This window comes from Capra hircus, chromosome 3 (genome assembly GCF_001704415.2).
Source record: "Capra hircus breed San Clemente chromosome 3, ASM170441v1, whole genome shotgun sequence".
Taxonomy (NCBI): Eukaryota; Metazoa; Chordata; class Mammalia; order Artiodactyla; family Bovidae; genus Capra; species Capra hircus.
In genome coordinates this window covers 55,151,776-55,173,565 of record NC_030810.1, presented here as the reverse complement: position 1 = coordinate 55,173,565, position 21,790 = coordinate 55,151,776, and the positions used below count along the sequence as shown (strand labels likewise).

At 35.4% G+C, this 21,790-nt stretch overlaps 1 protein-coding gene across 2 annotated transcripts; it reads right to left on the bottom strand.

Annotated features, from left to right (window-relative positions):
- IFI44L (interferon induced protein 44 like) lies at nt 1,752–21,547 on the bottom strand. 2 transcript variants are annotated; one of them, XM_005678249.3, is made up of 9 exons: nt 21,424–21,544; nt 14,224–14,717; nt 13,676–13,724; nt 12,758–12,953; nt 9,484–9,636; nt 8,354–8,525; nt 3,452–3,552; nt 2,995–3,169; nt 1,752–2,840 (listed from the first exon to the last, which is right to left on the bottom strand). In XM_005678249.3, exons 2-8 carry the CDS (start codon nt 14,705–14,707, stop codon nt 2,999–3,001), a joined length of 1,326 nt encoding a protein of 441 aa, XP_005678306.3. In that variant the 5' UTR covers nt 14,708–14,717; nt 21,424–21,544; the 3' UTR covers nt 1,752–2,840; nt 2,995–2,998. The 2 variants fall into 2 exon arrangements, 1 of the variants encoding a protein (XP_005678306.3); XR_001917825.1 differs by lacking the exon at nt 3,452–3,552 and having other exon boundaries at nt 21,424–21,547.

Below are 21,790 nucleotides of genomic sequence, written 5' to 3'. Positions count from 1 at the left end.
ACCACCATTTTATTAAAATTTAAGTAATGTTATGCAGTATTTGTCTCCCCTATATGACTAATTTCTTTTAGCATAATACTCTGGCCCATCTATTTTGTCTAAAATGGCAGAATTTTCTTCTTTTATGGTTGAATAATATTTCATATCTTTATCCATCCATTGATGGACATGTAGATTAAGAAACATGTGGTGGTATGTTTTAATGCCACAACCCAATCCACTCATCCACCTACCCCACCTACCACACAAAGGTTTTAGCATTGATACTTAAACTGTCTCACCAACATCCCTCTCACTTTAAGACAATATTCTACCTTACATTTCCCCTTGTTTTATCTACTGTGCCCCTTAGCACTATTTCGATAAGTATTTTAGCAATTTTGGCTGGACTATACAACTAGATGAATTGCAAATTATGTAAAGTTTAAAAAACCCTGAATGGCTTCTAAAATGCAGCAAAATGGTGAGTCCTACTACCTCTCAGGATGGTAGAGAAAGATCAGCAAAATCTACAATTTCAGGGAAAGTCTTCTCTCAGGTAAAAGAGAAGTTTACCCATTTTGAGGCTTCCTGCCATCTCCAATCTTTTCCAGCCTAAACTCCAAATAAACATTTAGTTCCATTGGAGGTCTAAATGCTCCCAAAGTAGTATAAAATCAGAGGATTCAGAATTGTGACATCAGTTATCTAACACTGCCCTTTATAGAAAAAAAAGAAAAAACCTCAATATTTACATTCTCAAATAATATTGGCTCACCTAGACAGTCCCTCGTTGCTTAAGTCTGTTCATCATTCCATTATGTCCCATCTTTTTCAGCATCTCCTTCTCTCTCATAACAGTATTCCATGCCATCCTTTCAAATAAAGTTCCACTTTCAATCTAATTTTACATCTAGAAAAACTTTCCTCTGCCCAGATTCTTGCTGACTCCACTCTGGAGAAGGATGAAGTATGGCCCTGCTGCTGCTGCTGCTGCTAAGCCACTTCAGTCATGTCCGACTCTGTGGGACCCCGTAGGCGGCAGCCCACCAGGCTCCCCCATCCCTGGGATTCTCCAGGCAGGAACACTGGAGTGGGTTGCCATTTCCTTCTGCAATGCATGAAAGTGAAAAGTGAAAGTGAAGTCGCTCAGTCGTGTCCGACTCTTAGCGACTCCATGGACTGCAGCCTACCAGGCTCCTCTGTCCGTGGGATTTTCCAGACAAGAGTACTGGAGTGGGGTGCCATTGCCTTCTCCGGAAGTATGGCCCTACAGTTGGTGAAATCAATGGTGGGTCCTGAGTTACCTTCAGTCTTTTCCAACCAACAATAGCTATGGCTTTTTTTTCTCCCTAGAATACATGGAGGCAGACATACCTTACTTTCCAGACCTGTTGTGCCTTACATCCACATCATAACTATCCTGTTTGCCATTCTTAATTTTGTTCCCAACATCTACTTGGGCTCTACTCCTCAATACTTATGACCATTCTATTCCCAAATATTTTCTAAAGAACTTATCTATCGTTTCCATTGAATTATGGCTTCTGGACATTCATTAGAATATGGCTTCACCTGTAGCTTTGCTTTAGGAAATATTCCTTTTCCCGTAATTATCCCGAAGGAATTCTTGCCCTTGTAATACCCAGAACTTCCCCCAAAAGATAATAATTCTAAGTTGGATTGTATTAATATAAAGAACTATTGATCCAAAGCATATTCATTTGAAAAAGACAGAAATTTGAAAGGAGTTAAGTAAAAAGAGAGAAAACTTGATTCTTCATCTTTCTTTACTAATAGTTCTAACTTCTCCAGCTATCCAGTGAACTTTAGAATCATTTGGGAGTACTTGTATAAAAGAACCTTATAATTGACTTGCACTAGTAGACTTCCCTTTTACTTTTCATTTTCATGCATTGGAGAAGGAAATGGCCACCCACTCCAGTGTTCCTGCCTGGAGAATCCCAGGGACGGGGGAGCCTGGTGGGCTGCCATCTATGGGGTCACACAGAGTCGAACATGACTGAAGTGACTTAGCAGCAGCAGCAGCAGCAGTAACCTTATTTGATCACTCTGCTTTGGAAATGTGGCTAGGGTGGTTTGGAATTCAATCAATGAAAATCAAGCATGGGTTCATTATAGGAAAAATGTTTGTGTTTTTCTCACAGAAAAGAAATGTTAATCTCTTGAGAACACTTGTTTCTTTTAATTAACTTAAATTCATATTTTCATCCAGAGCTAAGCGATACGTTCTCCTTCCTTTATTTATCTCCAGCATTTCATTCTCTCACAGTCTTCCTTTTCATAAGGAGAAATTTTTAAATACACGTTATCACACCGGGGAGATTGGGAGATATGCTTAATAGCAGGTATGCTTGCACCCTTCCAGGCAGTGTGCGAATTTCTGTGAATACAAAGATAAGCAAAATCCAAACCCTGCTTCTTGAGAAGCTCACTATTTAGAGAAGCAGATATCTATAACCATTTTATATTCAGTGTGGTTATTACTGACACTGAGTTTTAAACTAAGTGTTGAAACAATTAAGACAAGTAAGTAAGGGAGTAGTTAACTTTGTTGAGGATATAGTCAAAGATGTCATAGAAATTAATTTGTAAATAGTGCAAAAATACAAAAGGTGGTTTGCAATAGAACATATGTTGGTCTACAGCTGCTCAAGGTTGGCCTTTGTACTTGAGGTATGACTGATCTTAGAAGAAACCATCAGTTAACTGTTGTCAGGGACAGAAAGTGAAACACAAGTAGAAGCAGAGTCTCAAAGAGGCTGTTGGCAACTCCAGCTCGGGCCAAGTGTCTGAATCAAGTCAACTGAGGCAGAGCTGGAACATTCCTGCAGTTGTATCTGGAAACAAAACATAAAAAGGGTGAGAACAAAGCAATATGGTTACATGGCTGTCAGGACTACTGCAGGGAGATGGGTACCAACCATCCAACTGAGAAATAGCTTAGCGTTTTTCCAAAAACTTTGTGAGAGGAGCAGGATGGGACCAGATCACCTGTTTACTCAAGAAGCAAATCCTCTAAGAAGTCATCCACAGCTCGGAACATCTGCTTCAGTGCAGAGAGGATCAGAATGTCCTTTAAAGGGTCCATCTCCCTCCCTGAAGCATAATTTTCAACCACCAATATTCTAGAAAGAGGAATGCCTAGTATCTTGTTGACATTCTGTATCTGTGGAAAAAAGAATTTAATAAATGTAAGTCTTATATCTAAAATTTGACTGAATTTAAATATAATTTAAGAAAGAAACAGTAAACACAATGGCTTAATATTATTTTCTGAATATAATTATAATTCAGATTATTATTTTAAAGTAGAGTATTAACTTCAATCAACCAGCCAATTGATCCACTTCTTCATTTACCTGTGAATATGTAGTGTGAACATGCACACACACACACACAAAATATAAAACTATTACAATTCTATCTAGTTGCAAAAAGTATTCTTTACCTGGCTTTGAGAAATCATAGCCTTATTCATATTTAAGAAGTTGTCTTGAAGAACTTCATTGCAATTATTCACTTTAGTAAGTAATGCTACTTGTGCTACACCTATATCAAGTAGATAAATCAGTTAATTTATATCATAAACAGTACTGTATTAACAAGGTAATTAAATATGTGTGAAAATAGTACTCTGTACGGTAAATTTAAGATCAGGAGAATGCAATATTCCCAAGAAATCTCAATATGGGACCTGAAGTTCTTCTAATGGGAGAAATTATTTCTTCCAACATGAGAGACTATTTCTAAATGGAATTAAAATTATACTAAGTTGCAGTCAGCTATTATACCATTCAAACAGTGTGTTTTAAATTGGTCGGGGGGAGGGGGGGAAGTGGTTGCTGGATCTTGAAAACTGAAAAATAACCCCAAGAAAGAGAAACAGCAAGGAGATTTGTGTGAGAGCATTTGTGAACTTGAAGTACACTGATTTCACTGTTCTACTAAGGACCTTGCATTTTCCCTCAAACTATAGAGATAAAAGTAAATAATAACTGGTTGTAACTGAATCAAAGTTCTACTTTACTAATGGCTATTTCCCCAAGAAGGACAGAGGGATATCTCTATAGACCCCAAAGACATAAAAAGCATGAGAAGATACTACGAACAAGTCTACATGTGTAAATTTGACAACTTAGATGAAATAGACTGAAACTATACACTACAAACTATGCTACAGCTCATCTAATATGAAATAGATCATTTTAATAGCTCTAAAACTATTTTTAAATTGAACTCATGGTTTTAAAAATCCCTGAAAAAGAAATCTCCAGGGCCAGATGATTTTATTGGAGAATTCTACAAAATGTTTAAAAAAAAAAAAATTCTATACAATCCCTTCCAGAAAATGAAAGAGGAAAGAGTACTTCCTAACTCATTTTATAACACCAATATTACCTGAGACCAAACCCTGACAAACACTGCTGTTGATGCTGCTGCTAAGTTACTTCAGTCCTGTCTGACTTTGTGTGACCCCATAGACAGCAGCCCACCAGGCTTCCCCGTCCCTGGGATTCTCCAGGCAAGAACACTGGAGTGGATTGCTATTTCCTCCTCCAATGAATGAAAGTGAAAAGTGAAAGTGAAGTCGCTCAGTCATGTCCTACTCTAGCGACCCCATGGACTGCAGCCTACCAGGCTCCTCTGTCCATGGGATTTTCCAGGAAAAAGTACTGGAGTGGGGTGCCGTTGCCTTCACCATGACAAACACTACAGAAATTAAAAAAAAAAAAAAATACAGACCAGTATCCCTCATAAATATAGATGCCACATTTCTTAATAAAATATTATCAAATAGGATTCAGCAATATATAAAAGGAATTATGCACCATAAACACATGGGTTTTTTGTTATGGAGATAAAGTTGGCTCAAGATTCAAATTCAGTCAATATGATCCATGATATAAACAGATCACAGAGGGAAACAATTCCCATGATCATATCAATCTATAGAAAAAAAACATTTGGCAAAATTCAATACCCATTCATGCTTTAAAAAAAAAAACAAAACAAAACTCTCAGAGAAGTTGGAATAAAGAACTTGCTTAAGTTAATAAAGAACAGGTATTAAAAGCTATAATGACACTAGTTGACATTAAAGTGATGAAACATTTAATCTCTTATCCTAAGTTCAGAAACAAAACAAGGGTATTTGTTCTCATCACTATTCAACTGAAAGTACTAGCCAGGATGGTAAGATAAACAAAAATAAATAAAACACATACAAGTTAAGAAAGAAGAAATAAAATTGTCCCCATTTGAGATGACATGAAATCCTAAGAATTTAATGATAAAAAAATCTTCCTAGAACTAATAAACAATCAACATCCCATTAAGACTTTTTTTTGTAGAAATATACAAAGTAATGCTAAAATTCCTAGAGAAATGTAAAGGAACTAGAATAGATAAAATAATTTTGACAGATAAGAATAAAGTGGAAGGAATTATTTTACTCACTTTAAGACTTATAGTTTTTATTATTATATAACCACAGTGATGAAAACTGTGTGATGTCAGTAGAGGAATGAACATATTGATCAAGGAAACAGAACAGAGATGCAGAAATAGATGCACAGAAGTAAGGACAATGGATTTTTGATAATGGTACAAAAGCAATACAATTGAGAAATGACAGTTTTTTCAACAAATGGTCCTGGAACAACTGAATATCCATAGGCAAAAATAAAATAAACCTCGACCTACACTTCACATCCTACACAAAAAGTGACTCAAAATTAATCACATATTTAAATGTAAAATGTAAGACTATAAAACTTTTAGAAGAAAACAGAAAAAAAAATCCAAGACTTAAAGCTTGGTGAAGGATTTTAGACACAAAATGAAAACCATGATCCTTAAAAGAAAAAATTGACAAATAAGAGTTCACCAAAATTTTTAACATTTTGTTTGTGAAAGGCTCTGCTAAGATATTGAAAAGACAGCTGAGTACTGGGAGAAGCTATCTGCAAACCATATATCTGACAATTGAATCATATCTAGGATTTATGGATCTTTTAAAACTCAACAGTAAAAAAACCAAAGTGTCCAAATAGAGAGCAGGTCAAAGACATGAAGAGATCTTTTACTGAAAAAGACATATACAAGCAAATAAGTACATTAAAAGATGGTCAGTGTAATTCATCATTAAAGTGAAGTCCCTCAGTCGTGTCTGGCTCTTTGCAACCCCATGGACTGTAGCCTGCCAGGCTCCTCCATTCATGGGATTTTCCAGGCAAGAATACTGAAATGGGTTGCTATGTCCTTCTCCAGGGGATCTTCCTGACCCGGGGATTGAACCCAGGTCTCCTGCACTGCAGGCAGACTCTTTACCAGCTGAGCCACCATTAGGGCAATGCGAACTATCACTATATACCTACTAGAAAAGTTAAATTTTTTTAAAAAAAGCAATAATCGCAAATACTAGCAATGAAAGAGATGGGAATACCAGACCACCTGATCTGCCTCTTGAGAAACCTATATGCAGGTCAGGAAGCAACAGTTAGAACTGGACATGGAACAACAGACTGGTTCCAAATAGGAAAAGGAGTACATCAAGGCTGTATATTATCACCCTGCTTAATTAACTTACATGCAGAGTACATCATGAGAAACGCTGGACTGGAAGAAACACAAGCTGGAATCAAGATTGCCAGGAGAAATTTCAATAACCTCAGATATGCAGATGACACCACCCTTATGGCAGAAAGTGAAGAGGAACTAAAAAGCCTCTTGATGAAAGTGAAAGATGAGAGCAAAAAAGTTGGCTTAAAGCTCAACATTCAGAAAACGAAGATCACGGTATCCGGTCCCATCACTTCATGGGAAATAGATGGGGAACCAGTGTCAGACTTTATTTTTGGGGGCTCCAAAATCACTGCAGATGGTGACTGCAGCCATGAAATTAAAAGACACTTGCTCCTTGGAAGAAAAGTTATGACCAACCTAGATAGTATATTCAAAAGCAGAGACATTACTTTGCTGAGTAAGGTCCATCTAGTCAAGGCTATGGTTTTTCCTGTGGTCATGTATGGATGTGAGAGTTGGGCTGTGAAGAAGGCTGAGTGCCAAAGAATTGATGCTTTTGAACTGTGGTGTTGGAGAAGACTCTTGAGAGTCCCTTGGACTGCAAGGAGATCCAACCAGTCCATTCTGAAGGAGATCAACCCTGGGATTTCTTTGGAGGGAATGATGCTAAAGCTGAAACTCCAGTACTTTGGCCACCTCATGAGAACGGACTCATTGGAAAAGACTGTGATGCTGGGAGGGATTGGGGGCAGGAGGAGAAGGGGACGACAGAGGATGAGATGGCTGGATGGCATCACTGACTCGATGGACGTGAGTCTGAGTGAACCCCAGGAGATGGTGATGGACAGGGAGGCCTGGCGTGCTGCAATTCACGGGGTCACAAAGAGTCGGACACGACTGAGCAACTGAACTGAACTGAACTGGGCAAGAATCCAGAGAATCTGGATGCCTCATATATTGTAAAAATAGAAACTGTGCAGTAATTCTTAAAAGTGGTTTGGCATTTTCTTTTAAAAATTAAACACTGAGTCAGCATAGGACCCAGCAATCACACTTTTGGGGAATGATCCCAGAAGAAAGAAAACTTACATCCACACAAAAACCTGCACACTAATATTCAAAGGAGCTTTATGTGCAATAGCCAAAAAAACAGAAGTAATCAAAAAGTCCTTTGATAAAGAACGGTTAAAACAACTGTGGAATATCTATACCATGAATTAGTACTCAACAATAAACAGAAATGAACAACTGATGTACATAACAACTTTTATGTAATTCAAAGGATATTAGACTGAGTTGAAGAAAGCCAGCCTCAAATCAGACATACTGTTGGGATTCCATTTGTATAACATTCTCAAAACTTATGGAGATGAAGGAGAGATTAATTGCTGCCAAAAATTAAGGATGGTGAGGGTTGGGGGGTACTATGACAAAGACTTTCATGGCGATGGAATAGTTCTGTATGTTGTGGTAATTAGTGGAATCTACCCATGTAACAAAATAACAGAGCTATAACACGCATAATGAGTGCTGTATCTCCTGGTTTTAATCTTTCTGGTCTAGTCACTTAATATGGGGAGGTAACTCCTCTATCTAGCCATAGGAAAATCACACATGATGAAAAAATTATACCCATTCTAATCTTTAAGTATTTCAGTAAAGCCTTTGAATGATCTCTATCTGCTATTGCCACCAACCAAACCAGGACTCTGGAAATTGGAAGAAGGGGACATGGGACCTTGCTGTAATCTTTTTGCAATTTTCTGTGAAAATTCAAAGTAAAAATGTTTACTTTATTTCAAAGTAAAAATGTTTTGAAACTCACCACAGTTTATTACTTCTTTTTGAATTTGTTTGAGCTTCGCCATCATTTTAGGGGAGAGATTGTCCATAGAGTTGATATCAAAGACATAAGCCACACAGTGAATCCTGTCTTTCAGTGATGGAGAGGTGATGAAAGTAGGATGCTTGGGTGTAATTGGTTTTTGGGGACTAAACTGTTATAGAAATATAAGGCAACATTTAAGAGAATTCTTTCATTCATTTAAAAGAATTCTGCTGAATTCTTTCAGATACAATTCATGTTTCAAGCATGATCATCACTAACTTCCAACACAAAACTTCCCTTCTCCCAGACACTACTGCCCCAGATTAGTTCATAACATTCTTTGATACTTCCTCTCCTCTGTTAGCATGGCATCTTTATATTAAAAAAAATACAACCCACTTTATTGCTTTGGCAAAATATACATATATATGATTACAACTTAATTATCCATAATGGAAATATTTCAGAAAAGTACAAACAATGTTATTTTTTAAAGCTAATTTCAAATCTCAGTCTCTTCAAATCCCAAAGCACAATTGAGGAAAAGGGAATCACTGCTTAGAAATTGAGGTTAATTTTATTGCACCCAATACCTAAAAGAAAGGTGATAATAATGATTAACTTTCTGAGAACTTAGAGTTTATCTTCTCATTTAATCTTCTTAGCCACCTATGAGATCACCATATTATTATCTACATTTCACATATTAAAAAAAAAAACTCACTGAGACAAGCATGTAACTTACTTATGGGTATACACCTAATTGGTACAACTAAGAGTAGTTGTTTCAATATTTTGTCTAAGTGATTATAAAAGTGCAAAAGATTATATTACTCTTTTCCTAGTATTTAGAATCATAGCAAAGAGTAATATAAACACAGTTCCTCCTGACCTTTTCCTGGAACCTATATGAGTAAAATCTTGCCTTTTGTTTATATTTCTTAATGCTGTAGAAAATAAGAGAAGTTATCTGCTTTCTTTACATAAATATTTTTTCATTTAAAATACAGTAGTATTGGTTGGTGTTGAAACCACTTTATAAAAATTGGAAATGCATGTGATAAAATATAAACAAAAAGCATTGCTGAAAATGATTTGAAATGTTCTAGACTTTGAAGGATTCTTACCTCATATCTGTCTGGCACACAGCCTTTTAAGATGTGGGGTATGTCATCCACACATAACCCTACTCCCTCTTCCTCATCCAGCCCCATGGAGTCACACAACATAAATGGCAGAGACTGGCCATTTTTTCCATCTTTAATAGAATATATCCTATACTGTAAAACAAAACACAGCAATATAAAAGTTCACTCTTCAACTAGCCTTCAAGATGTAATAATAAGAAGAAAAACTCATTAATATTTATACTGTGGTCCTCAAACATTTTGGTCTCAAGATCAACTAAGTTTCTTAAAAATTATTGAGGCATCCAAAGATATTTTATTCATGTGGGTCTTATCTATTTACGTGCAACATACTAGAAATTAAAACAGAAATTTTTAATATTTCTTAAATTATTTAAAAACACAATATGAACCTGTTATATATTAATCTAACAATTTTAGAAAAAAACTATTTTCAAAAAATTATAGAAAAGAGTGGGATTGATTTACTCTTTGCAATTCTCTTTAATGTCTGAATCAATAGAAAACAGCAAGATTCTCATAGTTGCCTCTGCATTCAATCTGTTGTGATATATTGTTTTGATTGAAGTATATGAAAAAAATCTGACCTCACACATACAGGGAGTAGGCAAGGAGGGAGTATTTAATTTAACAGCTTTCAGAGAATTATGGACATTGCTCATTAATAATACATCAAAGCTGAACAAGTGATAATTTCTCAAAGGTTACCTGCAATGTGAAATCTGTGATACTTTTAACTATGACATTAAGTTCATTGATTTATTTTACACTTTGAATATATTTTATATCCATCCATGATTTTGTAAAGTGATGCATTGGTCATTTGAAGGTATTGGTTCACTGGCTTATCTGGATCTTCCAAATATTGGTACATTTCATTGTATAATATTAAAATATCATATTTGTTAATACCATCATTAATCTCATTAGATAAGTCTTTAAGTTATTAAGTTTTCAAGCTCAAAGTAGTGGATACAAATCTTCCTCATGCTGTTTTTCTTAAAAGCTCAAATGTTATCTTTGACAGCAAACACTGTGGGTTGTTATCCTTGAAGTGATACCCTCATTTCATGCATTTTTCCCCAAAATGTCTACCAAATATCCAAGTATAAATAAGCAAGTCTTTCAGTTGCCTTTTCAGTCAAATATGATATTCCATGAGAGAAGTTCAGCTTACAACCACCATATTTTGGCATGCATTAAGAGCACTTTGCATGCAGAATCTGCCTGCAGTGCAGGAGACCTGGGTTCAATCCCTGGGTTGGGAAGATCCACTGGAGAAGGAAAAAACTACCTATTCCAGTATTCTGGCCTGGAGAATTCCATGGACAGTCCATGGGGTCACAAAGAGTCAGAAACAACTGAGGAACTTTCACTTTTCACTTCACAAAGCTTCTTTTCTAGACACACTCCATCAGATCCCAAGACTATTTTTCAGGATGCTGCTGCTAAGTCGCTTCAGTCGTGTCCGACTCTGTGCGACCCTGTGAGACCCCGTGGACTGCAGCCTACCAGGCTCCTCCGTCCATGGGATTTTCCAGGCAAGAGTAAAAATTTCATTTATTGGTCAAATACACTTTCAACATAGACTCAACTATAGAAGATTTGGGAAGAATCACAAAGAAAAGGGCTTCTCAGAGACCCCAGATGATACTCAGTTCTTTCAGTCCAAACCAGGAAGTAGAGAATTCCTCTGTAACCTATTGTCGTTTGAGAAGGAGTCAAAGCACCCATTGCTTCATAAAAATGCCTAGAGTAATTCCACTGGAGATTTTGATCTAAGTGAATGGGGTTTATTGGTAACTCAACATGAAAGAAATTAACTCTAATTAGAGTTAGATAATATTCAATACACTAAAATTTCAAGATCAATAGGCACATTCATAGTCCCAATAACCATTAACCTGTTTCCTTTACAGCTTCAATTCTTCAGAAAGAAAGGTCTCTGAGCAATAAAGTATTCCGTTTCCTTCACTAATATGCTGTCCTGTTTTCCTTTAATGTATATAGTATTTGCATTCTATTTGGAGTTCAGGATCTAATACATCTTCCCTTAAAGCAGCAAGTCGTTGGAGTTTTCAACATAAAAAGAAGGCATAGAAATTCTGTCCTGATGAGTACCACTATTGTAGCATGTCTCACACTGAGTAGTACTTAGTTGATTATTATCTACATTGGTCTCTGAGCTCCCTGAGTAAAGGGTGTAGTTTTATTTGCATAGTCCCTGTTGCAACACAATATTTAGCAAACATAAATATTTCAATCAATGCTTAATGTACTGAATTGCTGTTGCAGTATCTTGCTTCTGAGGCTAGGCCCATATATCATAATAAAGCCACTGAGTGGATAGAGAATAGCCAACATCCAGAAATAAGATGTGATTCTTAAAAGTCTTAGAAATGCTTTCAGTTATTAAATATGACCTGAAATTAAATCAGCTATGACTGTCTTATGCTAAATTTTGCATTGACAACATGCAACATATTCTCAATCAGAAGATAACAATATTGAACTTCAGCAATCATAGAAAAACACAGCTTGATTTTGACATTTTCTATTAATTTACTTTATTCTTTTTGTTTGATTACATAATATTGACAAGCATAGAATGGAAGCTTCTAGATAAATATTGCACTATAAATCGAAGATCTTTAGCATAACAGCTTTAAAAATGGTATTAGTACTTATTTCCTTAAATACATTTATTTACAAATAAGATAGCCTTTATAGGAGCATTGGTAGACTGATTTACCCCATGAAAGTTTTGCTTCTCATGATCATTTTCTATTAAATGATCTCATATAATGCAAAAGTGTTACGATACACAATTTCCATTATTTTATTAGAAAAAAAGAGAAAATAATTTCAATCCAGGCAAAACCATGTGGGACATGAGTAAATTATATATATATATATATATATATATATATATATATATATATATATATATATATATATATATATAAAATAGAAAAAGATATCTACAAAGTTTTTAAACATTATTTTTTGCAAATACCAAAAAGCACTCTTCTTAAAACTGCTTATGTCCATAAAAATGGAAAGCTTCTCTATGTAATATAACTCATGGGGGCCATTCTAATTCAATTTTTATTCCTGTTTTACATTTGATTTAGCATTTAATTGTTCATAGATTAGAAGGTTAAGCTATTGAGAGAAAATGCCAAAGAAATTAACAGACCTCATAATTGTAACCTATAAAACAAAATCCTCAGGAAATCCTGAAATAACTTACCTGTTCAGTAATGCTGGTGACATCAGATCCCACTATGGCTTGGCGAGTCAAATGGCCTTGGAAAATGGACTTCACTGAATTGAAAAAACTGGACTTTCCAGACCCAACCGGACCCAGCAAGAGAATACGGATTTCTGAAACCAAGTCTGCATAGGGACTGTAGGCTCTGACATCTGCTAGGAGCCTATTTCTGTGCCTGGAAAACTGCAGTAGTTAAATGCAATAGCCAAACTTCCATAAGGAACAATATAATTCTGCTGAGCTTTTCTTCCTGCTAAAAAGCATGTTTTAATGCTTATTTATTATTTTGATATTAGCATCTTCTTTCATATAACTTGAAAGGGTCTAAGGTTATACATTTTGTGCTTGACGAAAATGTACTTATCTATATCTGACTAAGTTAAACTAACCAGCAACCAAATAATTTCTAAATTATTAGCCTTAGACCCCATAAGTATAATAAGAAATAACAACAACACTGAAAATGAATTTTCAGTAACAATGTTACATTAAGGGGAAAGAAAAATAAAATATATGCAATGCAGGTTTTTATCTATAAAGTGGGAAGAGGGTACTTTGTTTTTAAAATTTTCTGAGATTCTCTGAAGACTTGATTCTCAAAACAAAGATCCAGAGGAATTATCTAAAATAGTCATCTCAACTCTGGAAAACTTTGAATCTAACAGAACCAAAGCAAAACATGAAGTCAAACTGCCATCAGGTGGATCTTAAAAAGTTTCAGCTGGTAGTGGTTTTGCTTTTGTTGCTGTTCTAAATTGTCTTCAACACGCTATGTCAGGAGCACTGTAACTGACTTTTATCACTCCAAGTAACACGATTTTTAATCTCACTGTCAGTGCCATTCACACAGTTGCTCTAAATGAAATGAGTAGTAGATAGTTCAAGAAACTAACTTACTGTGTGGCTCTTGTTATCCTGTTTATGTAGCCTGCCTCATCCTTAATTCCTAAAGGAAATAAACATGGAATAACAATTTTTAAGCTTGTCTGATTAAATGTGACCAAGTCTAACTTCTAAATAGAGCAGTGAGTCTTTTTGCATAATCCAGCTGAGCTGTTTGGTTAGGAATTAGGGTTGGCAGCATAATGAGATTAAGAGGAGCTAAAAGTATCTTCTTTGTATAAACCACTCTGCAAACTCATATAATTATGCCTAGGAGTCCCAGGGCTAACTCAAAAGGTGTCACGTATCAAAATAATGAGACTTCTCTCTTCTCCATTTCTTCATTCATACTTCTCAACTAACTTTGGTCAAAGCTGGCTATATTTTCTGGGTGATAATCCCATAAACTTTATGCCTTCCATGTTTCATTTTGGAGGTTATTAAAAAATGAGTGGTATGAAATTCACTTGTCTGTCTTCTTTTTTCTTGTTCTTGTAGATTAATTATGAGTTACCAAACACAAAGAATAGAATCAGAATATAGTAGTGTACAAATTAACATACCTTCAACTCGAAAAACTTCACATTCTAAACTTGAGAACATTGGGTTACATTTTACTCTTAACTCTTGCTCTAAATCTCTAGCTATACAAATGCATTTTGTGCTGAAATTTAGAACCAAATATTGTTTGTCATAACTAGAGATATTGAATTCCGAGGTATTATAAGAAATTGTCACTGTTGAATTTAAAACTACAGTTTTCATTTCCACTGTTTCATTCTTTTGAAGTGAAAAAAAGAAGGAATCATTTGGCTCTATAAAACTTTTGGACTTTTCAGAACTATGCCCACGCATAAAGATACCAAAAATATTGTTGGAATGATAAATCACTGTTACAATGGGTCCTTGACAACAGCACCTATTCTGCATTTCTACAGTGTTTTCTCCATGGACACTAGACTTATAAAGAAGTCTCAGAGAAACATTTCCAAGCAGCTTTTGAAAACTTCTTTCCCCATTCCATGTCAATGTGGTTGTCACTGCCATTGTTCTGTATCTAATAGGAAAAAAAAATTTAATAGTTTCAGAGAGTAGTACAGTATTATGATTTCTGCTATACTAGTTTCAGTGAGTTCTTTATTCACTGACCCAATTAAAGCATGTTATTTGGATTTGGAGTGTAAAGAAATATATACACACACATACGTATATACAGGTCAGGAAGCAACAGTTAGAACTGGATATAGAACAACAGACTGGTTCCAAATAGGAAAAGGAGTATGTCAAGGCTGTATATTGTCACCCTGCTTATTTAACTTATATACAGACTCCATCATGAGAAACTCTAGGCTGGAAGAAGCACAAGCTGGAATCAAGATTGCTGGGAGAAGTATCAATAACCTCAGATATGCAGATGACACCTCCGTTATGGCAGAAAGTGAAGAGGAGCTAAAGAGCCTGTTGATGCAAGCGAAAGAGGAGACTGAAAAAGTTGGCTTAAAGCTCAACATTCAGAAAACGAAGATCATGGCATCCAGTCCCATCACTTCATGTGAAATAGATACGGAAACAGTGGAAACAGTGTCAGACTTTATATTGGGGGGGCTTCAAAATCACTGCAGATGGTGACTGCAGCCATGAAATTAAAAGACGCTTACTCCTTGGAAGGAAAGTTATGACCAGCCTAGACAGCATATTGAAAAACAGAGACATTACTTTGCCAACAAAGGTCTGTCTAGTTAAGGCTATAATTTTTCCAGTAGTCATGTATGGATGTGAGAGTTGGACTGTGAAGAAGGCTGAGCGCTGAAGAATTGATGCTTTTAAACTGTGGTATTGGAGAAGACTCTTGAGAGTCCCTTGGACTGGAAGGAGATCCAACCAGTTCATTCTAATTGAGATCAGTCCTGGGTGTTCTTTGGAAGGACTGATGCTAAAGCTGAAACTCCAGTACTTTGGCCACCTCATGCGAAGAGTTGACTCATTGGAAAAGATTCTGATGCTGGGAGGGATTGGAGACAGTAGGAGAAAGGGACGACAGAGGATGAGATGGCTGGATGGCATCACTGACTCAATGGACAAGAGTTTGGGTGAACTCCGGGAGTTGGTGATGGACAGGGAGGCCTGGTGTGCGGCAGTTCATGGGGTCGCAAAGAGTTGGACACGACTGAGCCATTGAACTGAACTGAATGTATATACATATGCATTTATATTATATATTTTAATATATATAGCATTAATGGGTAGATATGAAAAATATATATAATTTAGAGATTTAAATATCATTAATTGTTTAAGTCGATAGGAAAAACAAACTAGAGACTGGATTTTAAAAGTAGAGAAAAATTAATGAATTAGAGCAGAGATCATCACACTTTTTCTTAGCAACACACAGTAGAAATTTTAGGATTTGGGGGTCATATTGTTTCTACCACAGCTACTCAACTTAACCAGCATAAGGAAAAAGCAGTCATAAACAAAGCTCATGACAGTGTCCAAATAGAAACTTTTTTACAAAAATAGATGGCTGGAATGAGGGCATATTTTACCAATCCATGAATCTGATGATAGAAATGAGAAATTAATTCAAAAAACAGTGCACAAAGAAAGAAATTGAAACATGAGAGGATTTAATAGGTAGGAAAGTCCATGATGACTAGAACATTAGCCATCCTGCCAATACTTTCAATAAGAAAAATTAAAAACAAGGATAACTGTGATATAAATATATTTGAAAGCATTGGAGAGAAAACAAAGCAGTAAAGAATTATATTATTGGCTAAGATTTGGAAAAGAAATGACTGCAGAGAGGTAAGCTTGGCATTGGGGCATCTGTCAAATTCAGAAGCTGCTAAGAAATTCTCCAAAGCAGGCTTAAACAGTACATGAACTATGAACTTCCAGATAGTCAAGCTGGATTTAGAAAAGGCAGAGGAACCAGAGATCAAATTGCCAACATCTGCTGGATCATCAAAAAAGCAAGAAAGCTCCAGAAAACATCTGCTGCTCCTTTATTGACTATGCCAAAGCCTTTGACTGTGTGGATCACAACACACTGGAAAATTCTGAAAGAGATGGGAATACCAGACCATCTTACCTGCCTTATGTATGAAAGCAAAGAAGAACCAAAGAGCCTCTTGAACAAAGTGAAAGAGGAGAGTGAAAAAGTTGGCTTAAAATTCTCCATTCAGAAAACAATGATCATGGCGTCTGGTCCCATCACTTCACGGCAAATAGATGGGGAAACAATGGAAACAATGAGAGACTTTATTTTTTTGAGCTCCAAAATCACTGTAGATGGTGACTGCAGTCATGAAATTAAAAGATGCTTGCTCCTTGAAAGAAAAGCTATGACCACCCTAGACAGCATATTAAAAAGCAGAGCTATTACTTTGCAACAAATGTCTGTCTAGTCAAAGTTATGGTTTTTCCAGTAGTCTTGTATGGATGTGAGAGTTGGGCTATAAAGAAAGCTGAGCATCGAAGAATTGATGTGTGGTGTTGGAGAAGACTCTTGAGAGTCCCTTGCACTGCAAAGAGTTCAAACCAGTCAATCCTAAAATAAATCAATTCTGAATATTCATTGGAAGGACTGATGCTGAAGCTGAAGCTCTGGTACTGTGGCTACCTGATGAGAAGACCTGACTCATTGGAAAAGATCCTGATGCTGGGAAAGACTGAAGGCAGGAGGAGAAAAGAACGACAGAGGATGAGATAGTTGGACAGCATCACCAACTCGATGTACATGAGTTTGAGCAAGCTCCAGGAGTTGGTGATGGACATGGACTGCAGCCTGGCATGCTGCAGTCCCTGGGGTCACAAAGAGTCGGACACAACTGGGAGACTGAATTGAACTGAACGGGGAAGAACCACCAGTGGACTGAAACAGACTTAATTCCATCTCTGGTCTTCTCAATCTAATCTATAATAGTATTAAGACAAATGAGAATTGCCAATGTCTCTAGCTATATAGGACAGATGAAAATAAATTTTGTCCAAGTGAAGAGAAAATTTTCTTAACGTTACATTAAGTCTACATTTTTTTGATATTCGATGTCTCACACTCACCATAAACACCAGAGAGCAGACAAAACAACATGATAGAAAACCAAGAGAAAAAAAACAGAAAATAGAAACAAATCCATACTGATAATTGAGTTACCCACAGTGATTTTTAAACAGCTAAGCTTTGTGTGGGCTTCCCTGGTGGCTCATCCATAAAGAATCCGACTGCAATGCAAGAGCTGCAGGAGAGGTGGGTTCCATCCCAGGGCCAGGAAGATCCCCTGGAGGAGGGCGTGGCAGTCTACCCCAGTCTTCTTGCTGGAGAATCCCATGGACAGAGGAGCCTGGCAGGTTATAGTCCATAGGGTCAAAATCAGTCAGACATGCCTGAAGCAACTTAGCATGCAAGCTTGGTGTATTCAAATAAGTAAAAGATGAGATTAAATGGCTGACAGAAAATGGAGTGGGTGGGAGTTGAAGGGAATTCTAGACTTTAAAAATAAATATCTGAAATTGAAAAATTGAAAAATAAATTTAACTGAAGGTTAAACACACTTGAAAGAAAGAATTAGTTGGAAGAAGCTATATCAAATGAAAATTTGAAACAAAGAGAAGGAAAAAGAACAAAGGACCAAAGAGAGTAGAGAGTATAGTAAAATGAGTGGATATCTATGCAACTAAAGTCTAAGAATGAGAGAAAGAAAGAATATGGCAGATATCAAAGTAGTCATACAAAGCTCAAAAAGCAAGCAAGTCTCAAAACATTTCAAACATAAAATAGATTCCCTAATACATTAGAAAATAAAGAAATCTCTGGTGGCTCAGATGTTAAAGTCTGCCCACAGTGCAGGTTCAATCCCTGGGTCGGGAGGATCCCCTGAAGAAGGAAATAGCAACCCACTCCAGTATTCTTGCCTGGAAAATCCCATGGATTGAGGAGCCTGGCAGGCTACAGAGTCCATGGGGTCACAAAGAGTCAGACATGACTGAGTGACTTCACTCAGTACTAGGAAGTCCATTTATCAAATAAGAAAACTTAGTAAGATCTGGAAAATTGAATAAATGATCATTATTGTCAAAACTTGTGAAATGAAGCTAAAACATGCTGTAAAATTTGTTTATAACTAAATATATGTATTAGAAAAGAAGAAAGGCTGAAAATGAATAATATAAAATTCAGCTTCACAAGTCAGGGGAAAATTGCCAATTACACACACACAAAAGAAATTAAATAGTAAAAGTAAAAGCCAAACTTAATAAAGCAAAAATAAATATACAAAGAGAAGATTAACAGAACCAATGTTAGTTTTCAAAAAGTATAAATAATAAAGTCAGTAAAACATTGCTGATATTGATAAAAAATGGTTGGGGGGAGGGACAATGTACCAAAATCAAGAACATAGACAAGAATATCAGCACATATGCTACAAACAAGAAAAACATTTTTTAAGCTGAAAAAAAAATTTTTAATAAATTTGAAATGGGTTAATTCTGAGAAAAACTTACCAAAACTGACTTAAAAATAAATAGAAAAAAAAAATGAATAGTCCCATAGCTATTCTAAAAAACAAAACTCACCATTAAAGACTTTCCACAAATAAATTGCAAAGATAAGTGGGTCCAATAACTAAACCAAACTTTGAGTGATAAGCATTAGAATCTTAAAAAAAAACACTTCAAGAGAATAGAGACCAATACATTACAATGGCATTGCAAGCAGGAACACTGCAAGCTAGTCTCACTCCTAAATACAGGTGTAATATTGTAAGCCAAACATCAAGCAATTAAAAATAAATAAATATTTTTTAAATCTTCAGCAAAATATTAACAAGCCTAAAAAAAAAAAAAGAAGTGAATTTTTGAAATTTATTCACAAAAGCAGCAAATAATGTACCTGGGAGAAAATTTTTTTTAAGATATAAACAACTTCTGTAGAGATAATTATGAGATGAATGTTATAAAGGACATGAAAAATGACCCAAATAAATGAAGACCTATCCAATTTTCTTAGATGACAAAAGCCTTCTTAAAAATTATGTCAATTCCTCCAAAATATATCTTTCATTTCAGCGCAAGGGTGATCAAAAGCCCAAGAACATTCTTTCGATTGAATGTAAGAAGATAATCTGAAAGTTCCCATGATATCTCAAGGAGCAAAGAATAGCCAAGAGAGTTTTAAAGATGAACAAGTCAAGAATTATATAAAATTATGATAATTAGGAAAATGTGACCATGGCATTAAGATAGTCAAGAGCCCTGAGACTGACCCACTTTCATAGCTGAGGTGCCCTGGAAAACAAAGCTGAATGCCAAGTTTACATGTGTAGACTTTACTGCTGGGTACAATTTCAAAGAAATAAACATGAGATAAAGAAGAAAGTGAAATTAAGAACAACTTAAACCAAATACAAACTTAACAGAACTGATTACTCAGCTTGGAGGGGAGGTAATAGCTCTATCGGAGAAAAAATTTTTAATTAAGTCATATCATCCTCATAATCTCATAACATTCTCAAAAGTAAATTCCAGTTGATATAAAGCATTAAATGTGAGAAATTTTTAGAAGGAAGTACGAGATATTGTCATTACAACCTTTGCATTGGGAAGGATTCCTAAAAAAAGATACCAATAGTACAAACTATAAAGGAAAGAAAAATAAATTTAACTATATTAAAACAAAATATTTTACAATAAAAGGTACAACAAATGCAACCTTAAAACATCATATATCTTACAAATACTATCCCATCTATGAACAACAAAGAAACCACAAACAACCTAATAGAAAAGTAGTCAAAGTATGTGAACAAGAAATTCACAAGTGGAAATAACTTAAATGGACTATAAACATATGAAAAAAAAATGTTCAAGAATTCTAGTGACAAGAAACTGTAAATTAGACAACAACGAGATATCATTTCACATCAAACAAAAGTTCAGTGAAACAGATGACCAGGATATAGAAATTCAAGAATATTTACATTGTCCTGATGGACATGCATCATTTTGGAAGCAATGTGTATAGCATCATTGTTTATGGTGATGTTAGAAGATTGGATGTACAAATTTTTGCATATTCATAAAAGGAAATACTAAAGAGCATTGAAGTAACTGAATTAGACCTATTTGTCTCAACACGGATAAATCTCAAAGAATTCATATTGACTGGAAAGAAACAAGTGGAGAATGAAAATCTTAGTATGATACCATAAATAAACTGTTAACTTACAAAGCAATACTGGAGGTCATTTAAATACACACATATATACAGTAAAAGAGCATAAAAACAAGCATGACAATAATTTATGACAAAGTCTGGGTATAATTTCTCTCTAGGAAGTAAGGGAAGTGAAGAAAATAGAAGAGAGATTCATCAATAATTTCAGTGAGATCTGTAATGCCTTGAAGTTTTCAAGAAAAAAAAAACTATTCTTATTAATAAAGCAAATCATTTAAAAAGCCAGAACTGTATAAGATTACAGTAAAGTTTATGTATTCTCTGTATTCCCTGTATTTGAAATATTCATTAAAAAGCAAAACCATGTTTGGGAACGCATGTAAGAATTAAAGATTTTAAAATTTAAAAAATAAATAAATAAATAAAAAATAAACAGAAAAAAAAAAAAAAGCAAAACCAACGAAAGCAAAAATCATGATCTTAGTAGCGATTTCACTTGAAGCTCTTCTTCAAAGAAAGAAAAACAAGCAAATTTCTTTGCCCACAGCTAGGAAACATTGGATGGCAACAAGTCACTTACCAGCTTTTCAGAATGGGACAAGGCTTAATGGAGTGTTAACTGCTCCGTCACACTTATGGACTAGCCAGAGTTTGGAGACTGAAGGTTCTGTTGAGATCCCTGGCTTCCTGTTTCTGAGAAAGGAAAGTGAAACTCAAGCAGCAAACGAGCAGGAAACAGCAAGCCAACTGCTGTTAAGTTTCTCTTTCCCTAAAGGAAAAAGAGACAGAGAACAAGAAAAAAGAGAGATCTGCTCAGCACAAGAAAAAGGTGCAAAGATGTTTGGTCCCCTCAGTAGCCCACATCTAAGCATGCATGAAATGCAATTATTAATAAGAAATTACAATAAAACTAATAGTTTAAATTTTTTTGTTCATTTAACTTATCT